The sequence below is a fragment of the Rhea pennata genome, chromosome 16 (assembly GCF_028389875.1).
Source record: "Rhea pennata isolate bPtePen1 chromosome 16, bPtePen1.pri, whole genome shotgun sequence".
NCBI lineage: Eukaryota > Metazoa > Chordata > Aves > Rheiformes > Rheidae > Rhea > Rhea pennata.
Window position 1 is genome coordinate 8,120,790 of NC_084678.1, and position 14,147 is coordinate 8,134,936.

At 34.6% G+C, this 14,147-nt stretch overlaps 1 protein-coding gene across 9 annotated transcripts in view; it reads right to left on the minus strand.

Moving 5' to 3' along the window:
• Positions 1-14,147, minus strand: part of ZMYND8 (zinc finger MYND-type containing 8) — an 83,659-nt gene that overhangs the window by 26,311 nt on the left and 43,201 nt on the right. For 7 of the 9 annotated variants that reach the window (XR_009960039.1, XM_062588921.1, XM_062588927.1 and 4 more), the window contains exons 4-11: positions 10,085-10,303; positions 9,235-9,348; positions 6,644-6,736; positions 5,389-5,476; positions 4,765-4,820; positions 3,615-3,692; positions 2,647-2,762; positions 992-1,473 (exon numbers count right to left, since the gene is read on the minus strand). Coding sequence is in view for 8 of the 9 variants with exons in the window: in XM_062588921.1 (XP_062444905.1) it covers positions 992-1,473; positions 2,647-2,762; positions 3,615-3,692; positions 4,765-4,820; positions 5,389-5,476; positions 6,644-6,736; positions 9,235-9,348; positions 10,085-10,303 (1,246 nt within the window). In the remaining variant the exon portion in view is untranslated. The remainder of the gene's footprint in view (positions 1-991; positions 1,474-2,646; positions 2,763-3,614; positions 3,693-4,764; positions 4,821-5,388; positions 5,477-6,643; positions 6,737-9,234; positions 9,349-10,084; positions 10,304-14,147) is intronic. The other 2 variants (XM_062588928.1, XM_062588923.1) reach the window with 1 other exon arrangement.

Here is a 14,147-nt window from a genome sequence, read left to right on the forward strand (position 1 = left end):
CCAAAAGGTTTCAATTTCCACTGAAATTTGACCTACTTACATGCCTGTATCTAAAAAAACTATTTGAAAAGAAACTCTGAAAAACTAGACCCTGCCAAAAGCTGCACCAAAACCATTGGTCACAACAGAAAATTTCAGTCCTTCAAAATCATGCAACATAGAAGTTGCAAAATCGTACATTTAGTCGAAACAATTATTTGCAATGAAACTATCTATTAGGCTGGGTTAAAAGTTTATCTTCAATTAATTTTAAAAGCATTATCAAAAAAACCCCTCAAACACAGTATTGTCTCTAAAAAAACACAAATCACAACAGATTGATGTAGCTTTCTTTACAAAGAAATCCTTTTATCCAAAACAGAAGTCTTATTAGCAGTCACATTAATGAATATATCACATCGTTTTTTTCACATACTGATGGTCACTATCTTATGGATGACAAACGTGAAGTCCCATTCAGATAAAGACGTTTGCCTGAACGTTACAAAATTAGCCAGCAGTTGATATGGCACTACACTGTAAGTCTGTGAAGTCCAAATTCTGTATTTGTTAGTCCTTTTTTTTCTCTTTACCCACTGTGCCTACTGCAACTGTAGTTTTACCATATTTTAGCACTTGGTACTAAATGGGGGAACACTGTGAGCAAATTAAGCTCATTGCCTTGAAAAATCGCTATCAAATTTTATATAGAATATTCCTAATCATTGCAATTCAAGCTTTTTAGTATCTATTTCCACCCTTCCTTTACTTTGACAGTTACAACTATTTCCTGCCATTTAAACTAAAGGTCTTTGGTCACCTTTCAAGATAATTTATTCCTTCTCAGTGCAACAGAAAGGACAGTTATTTCCTGTGTGTGAAACTGAAAGATAGGCTGGTCTTTTTTTCTGAAATTTCTTTGTAAAAGGATTAATAACTATATTGGTCTTTGAAAAATACAAACTAGTGCATTTACCAAATGCAGCCAGGTCCCCCCCACCCTTTTTTTTACCTGTATTTTTGTCAATAAAGTCCATGGATTCTTCACTCGCGCTAAAATGACTGGAAGTTGCTTTTTTCTCCGCATCCTGTTCAACATCAGATCCAGTGTGCACTGATGAGTTTGTACTCATTGGTGACCGTGGCATATCCGTCAGTGAAATCCTACGACCGGTACTACTGCTCAGCATAGGCTTGCTCATTAGAATCTTGGGTGATGCTGTCATATCAAAGTTCAGTTTGATTTTCTCTTGTTTGTCTGTCTTTGCAGTTCCAGCAGTTGGGTTTGCAGGGTCTAATAACATTTGGTATTGATTGTTGGGAGTATATGGTGTCCGGAAAGGTGCGTAGTTAAATACCCCAAACTTTCTACGAATGTTATCAACATAAACCTCCATCTCTTGCATTGCACTGTTGAAGATGCTTTTAGTCTTTTTCACAGAAAAAGGAATTTCTTTAGACATGAGGTAGCAATTATTTATTGGAACCCAGGCCCTATATATAAAACAGAAAGATAATCAAATTTAACACTGAGGATTTGACACTGGCAACTTTTCTGCACATACTGATTATTTTTATCCTAACCCTAAGGATAAGCACACATCAGATACTTTCAAAGGACCATGTCTACTTTCCTCTTCTTTTAATAATTCACTGCTTAGTCTTGGTAAATAAGTAAATTGCATGTCTTGGACTACCAGTAACTTATTTCTTCTACTCCAGTAACACATACAACATGAACGAACACTTGTCAAACATGACAAGATATTCCTAATGAAATATTCTGTATAACTGTAAGACCACCACTATTAAACAATCTTTCAAGGTATCATAGTTAGAAGAAAAACAGAAAAAGCAGATTAGAAAGCTAAGACCTCCTAAGCACATTCTTAAAAACATAAAGTTTTATTTTTACGCCCCACACTGGGGGATGAAACTCTGCAATATTAAGAAAATTTTTATCACTAAGTTTTTGACAGACTTCTTTATTTTTCAGCCAGAGTCTAAAATCTTGCCTTCCAAGATAAGAAAATTTCAGGAACTTTGACCTAAATATATCATGGCCATATACAATTTTAAAGTACATGTTTTAACAACTGTATAGATTCGTATTTTTGACTCAAGATAAATGAACTAGGACTCATTATGGCTACTCCATCTAAGCAGAGAGTTGACAAATACAGAAAATATGAACTCCTTCCTAGAGCAAAACTGGCACTTGCAACAAGGATTACATTTTCTACTTCTATTTCATTTTTAAAAAATACAATTCTTTATGGCCCAAAACCACAGTCACAGGAAATAACTTGTATATTGACTAAATATTTAAATATCTTTTTTATCATGTCTTAAAAAGTTTATTCTAAAAAAACAAACAAATAAAAAGACAGGTAAATTTAAGAATAAATAAATACAGTTTAATTGATATAAAATATGTAATTATGAGATCGTATGTTATAATACACATAATATATGTGTATTACTCTGGCAAAGATGTGATTTTTTTATTCTACAGAATTTATATAAGAAATTAAAACTACATATGCTAGAGTATTATACAGTTTATCAGGGTCAAGCTTCAAAAGACACGGCAGCAAAAACTCAGTACAGAATTATAACAATGATTTCTTAAGCACAGCCAAAGACATCCTTTGGTTAAATTCCCACCTGTCATGTTGGCCAAAGAAACGGGCGTCAACTTGCCCATCTTTATCCCTCAGTGCTTTAGCAGGCCAGAATGGAAAGCCTTTGAGTTTAGCCCAGACCAAAGGGTGAGGATTGCTCTAGAGGAAGAGGCAAACAACAGTAAGAAAATACAAGTAGTTTTACCTTCAAAATCAGGTACACAGCATGACTTTTAAAAATTGTGTGTATTACTTGGATTCAATCAAGACTCAACACATGCAAGGCATTTGCCAAATATATCATTTTAATATATACATGATATATACAAAGAGAGAAAAAAAGAAATTAAAAAATTACACATAAATTCTTAAGTATCTTAAATAAACACATCCTAATAGCACTTTTAATTTATTTTTACTTAGTCCCTTCCAAATATTTGCTTAATATAACCTAAATCAGGCTTAATCTTTCAAAATCTCTTATTTCCACTTAGAATACAAAATGATTTGATGAATTACACACTTCTGCTACAGAATCTTAAGAAGCCTTTCCAAGTCTGGTACATTTTTAAAATCAACTAACCTATTAATAGGTCATAAAACAGAACGAAGTCTAAATTCTCAGATCCAAATCTATAGAAACACACATTCATGTTTCAAAAACCTTATCCTAAGTACCACCTACAAACATGAGTAGATATCTTATATTCGATGACAGGGAAACTGACAACTGGTTGTTGACATCCTCTGCGAATAGTTATTTCTGACCGAACCAATCACTTTGGGAAAGCCGAGCAGTCTGAGAGCTAAACATGTTGAGATGATCTTCTGACTCCGCGAAGTGAACAACCGGCAGGCCACCAAGCCACCACAAGCCACTTTGTAAACTAGAGCAGCTTCCCTTGACTCAATAACCACTTCAGATTTAAAACAATGGAGGGATAAGAAGTGGGAGTCAAGTATAAGTTTTAGTTTAATATATTAACTAGACGACCATAAACTTTAACTTACACAAGGCTCACAAAACCAATTCTCTCGTTTTTGGCAAGCAGCTAAATAACATTCCGGACATACTTCAATTTCATTCATCTAAAAAGAAAAAGCAGTTATTGAAGAGCTTAAACACAAACAAAGGTATGATCAGTATGATCAGTATTATGGTAGCCTGTCCAGATTACTAACATCAATACTCTGCAAATTCATGGCCATAAATTAACCTGTACAGAGTTTTACTTCCTGCAAAATCAGAGTTTTCAGTGACACTGATCTTTTTCTATACAAGGTGCACATTCCAGTTAATCAGTCACATTTTTACATCCTTCTTCAGACTATACTCTGCCATTTATTCCAGTAGTAAAATACATCCTTACTTTCACATTGTATTTATTCCAATAACAAAAATATCACCTCACTGTGGGCATTTAATTTCATAAAAATTTGTGCAGAATCAAAAATACTTTATTCCTTATACTCATATTACATAAATTAGTTAAGAAATTGAGTTCTAATTATATATTTAATTTCTACTATTAAAATTTGATATTGTCTCATAAATTATGTGAATCATGGCTATTTGTGTGTCAGCTGGGAGTCAGGAAAGCATTTGGCATAAATAGAGTCAAATCATCAGATAAATCATATCAATGAAATATAGGTCAAAAATGCTACCCTTAGAATAGCAATTTGGGGGTAATACAAAATATTATGGATTATCACTGAAATAAAATCAGTGCAAATGATCAGTTAAAAATGGATGCAGTCATTTTTGTATTCAATAACAGGACTTGCATACTGTTATAGCAAATGAAACTCCAAAAATGCATCTATGAACTGCAAGAACTGAGTCTCTTTTTCCAGCTCCAAATATTCATCTAGAAGGCAGGCATACTGCTGAAGTATCCATGTCTCCCTTCTTTTTTCTCCTCACTGAAATTCTGAATTACACATAGCGACTATTCTAATGAAAGACACATTAACAACGCCCTTGCCAAAATCATTCTGAAGGCATCCATGGGTATGCATATCTAAGTATAAGAAAGACTATACAAATTGTATTTATATAATACATATGATACAAAGCATATAATATTTCACTCAAATATCTGAAATAGAATTAATGATTTAAAAATACAGACAGAATAGTTAACTGAGATACACAGACCTCATGCTCACAGATTTTGATGATGACTTTTGCTGTTTGTGTCAATTTGTGATTTCCTGGGGGAGCAATAAAAAAATGCTTTAATCAAAAAATTGTTATGTTAAAATTATAATAAAACAAGATTTTGTTCAAAAAGAAATTTAGATTAACAGAGAACATCTGAAAAGACAATTTAAAACAACTATATATAGAACTATATATAAATATATCGTGTGGTAGGTCCATCCACACGAGCATAACACACAGTAACTGCTCTCTAAATGTTACTTATCAAGTCTGTTGCAGCCTGCCCACCATTCATATACTCTTCTAAAGTGACCAGTATGTTGTTGTCATTCATTTCCTCAGTTAAGTTTCCTATAAAGTACTGCACCATGCAAAATACACAATAACACATACTTTCTATTTGAAAATTGTTAAGGTAGAATGAGCAAGTAAAAGCACGGGCAACATTTGGTCCTAAAGATATATGTAAGCCAGTTGTTAAAAAATTCATTTGTGCCGAGGAACTACAGTAATTAACAGGAAGATAATTTCAACCAACTGGAAATCTACAAATTGCTCTATGATTATATTCATTCTGAAATTTTATATTCCAGGAAATAAATGCATATCAATATTTACCCCCATTGTAAATAATGCAGTTGTGCAAAATCCATTTGGCATCAGCCAAAAATGCTTCAGTGCAACCGTACATTTTCTTTTTAACATTCTGGAAAGAAAAAATCAATATATCAGTGACATCTTCCTGAAGAGCTTTTCTTATCAATTATACTATTGACAGGATTACTTATGTTAGGTAAGACTTATGATTCTAAATACTGAGGAATCTGTCAAATTCAGCACACCTTTTGACTATCCCAAAACTATATGAATTGTCTAAATGAATTCCAAATAATATGTTATTTAAGTCAGTATCTTAAACTTTTGAAAAAAAAATTAATTTCTTGAAGCAGTATTCCACTCGATGTCTCTGTAGAAAACTAAGTACCTGATTTCTTCTACTGTGGTATTACTGCTTCTCAGCATTTGTATTTTTTTAACTTTTCCAAGACCTAGACAAAATTATAGGCCATATTATATATGACAGTAGGCTTGATTTACCAGTCTACCCACTGGGTAAAGTAGCTTCAAGTAGATAAAATCAATACAGTTGGCTATACCTTTATACCATAAAGGCTTCAGACTTCATCCTCCATTGTAAAGATAGGGAGAAGGAAAACTCTTGGTATCTCCTCACCTTTTCACTAGGTCCTAGCAGAACAAAACTCTGCAATGCTCTGCTCTTCATTAAAGCAGTTGAAAATGGAGAACTTTTTCATAATTTGAAACTTTTAACATATTATTGGACTGAAAAACTGAATTCCTACAGGTCAACCTCTTGACTATTTCCCTTTTCTCCCACACCTCCGGGCACAATGGAGATTACAATTTATTTGCTGAATGATCAGTAAATAATCAGTCTGGGATGGTCCCTGCATACACACACACAAATGCTTCTAAGACAAATTAATGGAACAATGATCCATTAAAAGCAAGTAAACATCACCGTCATATGTAAACTCTGGTTAATGAAGTTTCCCCACATAAGGATTACAGGAATCAGATGGATTTACACAGGTGGACATAATCAGTGTAAAATTTGTTTATTCTCATACTATTTTTACTGAGCATTTGCTGCCAGTTCAAACAAAATCATGGACTCGCTCAGTTAGCAAACAATTATTTTTAAGCCATAATGGGACTAACATTTGCAATAACAAAAACCAGTATCAAAATAATTACAAGCAATATCTCTCCCCTTCCCACCAAACATCCCAGAAATCTTCACTGCAGCAATTAAATTCAAAGAACCTCTCTTCTTTTGCTTCATACTAACCTTTTCTAACGTACAAAGGTCCATTGGATGAAAGATATATTCTGCATAATCTGGGTGCTGATCCAGTGAAACTGGCTTTTGAAATGGCTCTGTCTGTTTGAAAAAAAAAAAACAAACAAAATTAAAAATAAGCAAACTGTTTATTAAAACTGAACTGTTTCACCAACCATGTGCTAGTGATTCTTTTTCTAATACTACTTCCAAATGGGGTGTCAGAGAAAATTCTTCGAAGGTAATTAAAAAATTTAGTAAAAAAGAGGAAAAAACGCAGGCAGAAAAAGAGGAAATAAATGGTCTAATTTCACTGATTTTTATATATGCTGAATGTAAAGAATTACAAAGTTGGATTTTTCTAAGATGACTTGGTGGGGAGGTAGTATCAAATCAACAAATAGTTGAAGATGGAAGCAACTTCTGCAGATCATTTGGTCCAATCTCCCTACCCCAGCTGGGTCAGAGCAGGTTTTCCAGGACTTTATTCAGTTGTATTTTGAGTATCTCCAAGAACGGAGATTTCACAACCTCTCTGGACCAGTGTTCAGCCACCTGCAGTAGAGTTCAACACCAGCGACGAAGTGTTCTCTTATTCTCAGATGGAATTTTTTCTGTTTCAGTTTGTACCCACTGCCTCTTGTCCTGTCGCTGGGCACCTCAAGTTCCTCTGTCTTCTTTACACTTTCCCCTTAGATATTTACAAACACTGGTAAGCTCCCCTGAACCTTCTCTTCACCAGGCTAAATAGTTTCAGCTCTCTCAGCCTCTCCTAATATGACAGATGCTTCAGTTCCTTAATCATCTTTGTGGCTCTAGGAGGACTTGAAAGATTTTTGCAGAAAGAAAGCACCTTTTAAAATCTCCTATTAACTAGGCTCACAATATCTCTTTTTTTCAGACTCTCATTAGAATCCTAACTTTCATAACAATTGTGGTTTGGCAATACAAACACATGCAAATGTTTATCAATGGGGCTCCAGATTTTATTTGCTAATGTAGGTGAATTGCAGTTTTCTGAAGATAATCAATTAAAATACTCCGGTAACAGCAGGTTATTAGTTAAGTGCCTAAAGGGCAAAAAATTTCAATAGCGTTCATTAAATGTTATCTTTCTAATTGCATTTTCAAAACACCTTGATTGGGAATTCAATATAAACTAACACTGACACTTTGCTTCTGAAAAACAGCACTTAAAATTTCTAATGGCTCATTCTAATAGCACAGTATTTACCACTTCAGAGTAAAAGAATTCCAAGACCCAAAATTTGTCAGTACTTAAGAGTATACTTCCCCAAAACCCCTACTATTGTTCTGCTAAAATACTTATCATAGAGAGATCAGAATTGCAAAGAGTCTGCGAGTCTTCACATCTGGTTTCTCCCTACACACACATCTTTTGCTTAGTAGGTAGAAATGCTGCTTTTGCTCCCCTAACTTGAGCAAGAAGGCAAGTTGATAGGAGTTAAGAGAACACTTGACACTTCATCACAAGAACCTCTTTCTTTGATTTACCTTTTTCTTCACACATGAAAACTAGACAAAGCTTCCACAGTGAAGAATGGGGGAAGGGAACAGTTGAAATGTACAGGCATGGTGATTTGAGGAATAAATCTAAGACAGATATGAGGAGAAAGGTAAAAGTCAGATGAAGAGCTTAAGCCAATTTTGCCTACGTAATAAAAATTCATAATTAGCAGCTTTATATTGCATGAAAGCTGATGGCACAGGTCTTCAGCATATCAAGGATAATTTCTACAGTTTCATAAGTATATTCTACTTCTCAAGTGTATCATAACTTCTCTGATAAGCACAACTTCTACTGACAAACAGAAGCTAGGTTTTCAGCTTGTATAACCAATACTACAGCAAAGTCTGTGCCTAATCTTCCTGCCCATGTAACCAGATTGGCAAGAGATCCTGCCTTTTTGTTCCCCTGATGCTATGTCAACAGCTCCTTGTATCAGAAAGATGGCCTTGTCCATTTTTGGTGAATGAGAGAAAACAAAGTCCCACTGGAAAGGCACATTGTATTTTCATTAGACTTACTATTTATTTAAGTCCTTCTTCAGTTGCTCAGTTAATTCCAATACCTTGTATAGGAACACTACATGAAAAGATCTCAACTTCTGTTGCCTAGGATGCACACTGACATTATTACAGACTTCCTAACCACAAGCAGATTACTTAATCTCTCAGTGTCAGGTTTTCCAATCAGAAAAGGAAAGGACATATAAGAACATCTAAGAACCATCTACATTGTGAGGACAAATCTGTTCATTCTTTAACATAGACAGACACTATTTGGAATTTCAGGGGAAGAGTGCAAGTAGAACAAATAAGCAGAAGAGCCATACTGCTGCTACAAAGATGAGCCAAACTGGATCATAAACATTCTCCATAAATTGCATCAGAAAACTACATTTTAAATACACTCTAATTCAATACATATAGTCTAAACTAATCTGTCTGTACTGGACAGGTGGCAGACAACACAGCCCAACAATTACAATCTGATAAAGTAACCTAGGATGATGACAGAGCAAAATCCAGTATCATGACGTTCAAATGTAAAATAAATAAATAAATAAGATCCTTACCCCTGGCTGTTTCATTTTCTGTAGTGCAAACTTCAGTAAATATGATAGCTGTTCAATGGTGAGCATTGTCATAGCTTTACTCTGTGTTTCTATGCATTCTGCTACAGTGATTTTCTAAAAATTAAGATTACAAAATATTTTATTAGTAAACCTTTCTAGGTGAATTCTTCTCCATTAAAACATTTCAGCATTATTCAAATGGAAGATAGTAACTATCTCATAAGAAACCCAACATTTCTGATGATGCAGCATAAGTTCTTCAGATACGTGTTTTATTCCATTTTAATTCAGGTTATGTCAACAAAAGCAATGTAATTAAGCAATGTTATTTTCACTGAAGATGTTACGATGCTAAGTACTCTTTCCCAAAGAATCACTCAAGATGAATAGTTAAATTCTTCCTTAGTCCTACAGAAACAAATAGTAGTATTACCCATTTGTCTAGGTGGATCATACAGTGCAAATTTTTTGTGCACTGCTGCAGAGCTGATCAGCCCACTAGTAAAAGCATAAAGTAAACTATTCAAAACTGTAGAATGTTTTCAGAATTAGAGGTGCCTGATGAAAAGATGACCTTCTGGAATGGCGCCTTCTCTAGAGATGGGAACAAAAAGGAGTGTGAAGATTCACGGTAAGAAGGCAAACACAATCCAGGCAGACATGCACACACACACACGCATGTGCACACAAAACAGGGAGGCAGCAATAGATATCTCCTTTCTTGCACAAAGCATTTTGGTTCCTTTCCCAAAAGACAATTATAAGAATAAATTAGAAAAATCTAGGAGTTTTAAAAGCTGCTTAAATCTCATGAACAAAAAAAGAAATCCATTCCTTATATCCAACTAACCTCACATTCTGGGCAAAACCAATCCCCCTCTGGTTCCGCTGTCAGTTTCAGACACTTAGCATGATAAACCCGAGGACAGAGTTCACAGCAGAGGACTTGGCCTTCCCGATGACAAACCCAGCAATAGAAATCATTCCGTCCATCCTGTGGTACAACATCAACAGGGTCTGTGGTGAGTGGCTGCTTCATATAGTAAAACGGACCATGTCTTAGTTCTGACTGAAATGTAGGCAAGAAAAACAGGTTTGGTTTCAAAACAAATTTGCATTTTTCAAATAATAATATTCATAATATATAAACAAAAAGCAGTTTACAGAGCTTAATTAAAATTTACGTAGGTACAGTATCTTATTTATTTCACAAAATCATTCATGAAGAGGTTCATTTCATATTCAGGTGCCAAATGCTGGCTTAAATTCAAGACTGAAAATAACTTTATGGCAAGTGAGGGGATCAAATGCACAACATGTAAATCAAACTAAAAAAAAAAAAAAAAAAGATGATGATTTTATATTCAAGGAAAGAGTAGCATTTAGAGGCTATAGGTCTCAACAGTCTTAATTCCATACAGCTTACAAGTTAAATATTGCAAGATATTTTGTGGTGGCTAAACATGTGATAACTGAAGAACTCGTAACTCAGTCCTCAAACAAGAAGTTGAACACTTTACAAATCTGATCTAAACTGCAGTAGTTTACAACATTGTACAATAGGCAAGTGCTGATTTTGGATAATAAGGCAATTTGTAAACTAGGATAACACAGAAGCAGATTAACATCCTGTTCTGCCACCTCTGCCACAAAAATAGGAACCCTTAGAGAGATTTAATCGACATGCAAATGTATACCAGAATTTAAGACTCTAAACTTCCACAGCTTTGCCTGCACCAGGAAACAGCATTAACTTTGAAAAATTACACAAACTGGTCTCTCAAATGAGTCCAAAACTGTTCAAAAAAAAAAAAAAGAAGCAGACAAGCACAAGCCAAAAGGGGTCACCAGATATGTAAAGTTCATTAGATCAAATTTGAAGAGCTGCTAATATTTTTTGGAAAACTGTGTATGTGAGTGGGAGGGAACAACATAATATTTATAATTTACAAGGGAATTTTATTTTCTGTTTGGTATTAATGATAGAGATGGTCTGCTGAGGAAGGAAAAGTGGGAAAATCCTGAGCTTTAGGATTTTAATTTTTTGTTTGATATAAAACCATATGCTCATGACATTACTTGTAACTACTGAACTGGCTGCTTACAGTTTGCAGAACTATTTTGTTTTGTTCACTGGTGATTTTGCATGCTTCCTACATCATTTATGCATTTGCAGGCTCTTAGACCCTTGAGCTGTTACATGCCCATATGACTCCAGAGAATAAAGCAACTATATGCATGTTCTGTACCTTTGCAGCATCTTGTACAAAATCAGTCACACAGGACATAAACTAAAGTCACCAGAAACTACCATTCTACCAGCTTAAACTGTGATTATTTTATGTATTTAAAGTTACAAAGGAAACTACCATTCTACCAGCTTAAACTGTGATTATTTTACGTATTTAAAGTTACAAAGGACAAGACCTTTCAGAAGGAAGGTTCTGTGAGAACCTGTGGAATAAGATGGATGGCATTAGGCCTTACCCACATTTAAATATGTTACTATTCCAATCATTAAAATCTAGATACAAAGGCATAGGTAAACCTGAAGTAGAGAATGGAAAGTTGCAATTTACAGTGAAGCAGCATGTTTTGTTTGCAGTTATATGCACCACAGGTGTGAAACCAATTATCTCAGTAGGGTATACTTGGAGATGCAGCTATGGGGCGTTGTCCTCAACCACAGACAAAGCAAATTACTGTAAGAATTTAATACGTACTGCAGACAAAGCAAATTACTAAGAGATTTTAATATGTATTCTGACTTTGATATGGGTATAAGCAGGAAACCCACATGATTACTAAAAATCAAAGATCTTGTTTTAAAACAAATATTCTGTAAATCCATTACACAGAAATGAGCATCATTATTTCTAAATAGACTAGAAGTCCATATTTCCTAGAAGATGGGAGGAATTGATTTTCTATTTGAGGATGCTCACATCTTTTAGACATCTATCACCTTAATTCATCTGAGACATGTTTAAGGACAAAACAAAGGGTTAGAAATGAGACTCAAGGCAGACATAAACAACAAAACTAAAGGACTAAAAATGAATCACTCAATCACTAACTTGAAAGTTAGGAAAGGAAAGCTTTTCCCCCCCTCAACATTTTCACAACTATCCACTTCAAGCTAAAATAGGTGGTAGCTTGTTTTTAAGTCTTTAATAAAGTCAGTATGACCTTTATAACAACACAGAAAACTGAAGAAAAACACAACAATATTGTAGTATTATTTTGGGGAAAGAAAGTTACTACTTTTATTCTGTTCAAATTAATACTGAAGCAAGGTAGGAAAACAAGCTGCCAACTTCAAATACATGATAACTGACCAATTAAAAGTCAGATTTTCCTGACTTTTTAACCTGTCTTAGCTAAATTCTTCAATCAATAACTTCACTTGTTAAATATTTTAAATACCTGTTGGTACCATTCTGAAGATCTGTTACTGCATCCATAACATGTAATACAAAGCATCATGCAACTCTAATTTTAGTTGACTGTTTCTTGAAATACTCTAAGGTGAAACTTTTTAGTGATGTTGATGTTTTAGTGACCCACCCCAAAATGGATTCATTGGCCAATCAGAATCACAGCTAACAGCTACATTACACCTGAAACCTAGCTTGACAGCAAAGCAAGTAACTCTATGCTTAGCTCACATCTGCTCAGCAGTAAAAGAACCTCTTATACACCAGTCTATCTTAGACTTTATAGCAACTTCTACTACCACAAAGAGCAGCGTTTTGTACCTGTTTTAGAAACAATTATCTCCAAGCATGCCCATTTCATATTGGCTAGACATGCAAGATGATTTGTGAATCAAAGCTAGATAAACAAAACACAATATGTTTTATTGCTAACTTCGATAAATAAAGAAAAATAAATCAGTCTGCTTCTTTTTGTCATGAGATATACGATTTCGATCTGTCCTATACAATTTCAAATCTGAGATATTTGGGAAACAGAAAAGGATTTACTGAGGGGAATGTATTAAATTTCAATACTTCCAACTGTGCTTTTGCATGTTTTTAAATGCACAAATAAACACTAGAAATTTGCCCCAAGATTCAAAAAGCACTGTTCATATAACTGTCTCTACACTGCACAGTTAGAAGCTCAGACTTTCAGCAGAGCAAACCTCCCCTCCCAGTAAATGTCCAGGATGTGGAGGAGTTTATACAGCCTGCAGTAAAATCCATGCCCATTGAACTAGCTCACTACACCTACTATTACTAGACCTCTCAATTACCCTTAAATAGAACACTCTTGACACTGAAAGTTCTGTGGCCACGCCTGATCTATTCACAGTCTTTGTTCTTGAATAACCACAGTAATCAGGAATCTCATTTTCTTTTTTTTAATCAGTGCAATTGTACCCAAATAACATTTCACATGGAAGCTATTTTACTGGGAGTAGGTTCCTTAAACTCAGAGAACTTAACCCTGTGTTTATATGACACTTGCAAAATGCATTGTTTTAGCACACAGAAGTGCTTCAAACACAAAGGCATGTCATCTGCAAATCAGACTAAAAACAGTTTCAGTAGTGCTAAAGATTGCTTTGTATGCAACCACTTTCAGGATGACCCAGAGGCTTTACAGCATATGAATTCAACACAGTTCATAAAATCTTTTCACTTTCATCATACAATGAATCAGCAATTTTCAAAGTCTTCTGGAGTCAACCTCTTCTAAGAGCTAAAACAAATGCTACAAATTCAGTATTCAGAGCATGTCAAACACAGTGTTTTCACTCTTTATGTCTGAAACAAAACCACTAGAATCATAGAATCAGTAAGGTTGGAAGGGGCCTCTGGAGATTATCTAGTCCAACCTCCCTGCTCAGCAGGGTCACCTAGAGCATGTTAGACATATCTTTCTTAATCTGGGATATCATATCCTGG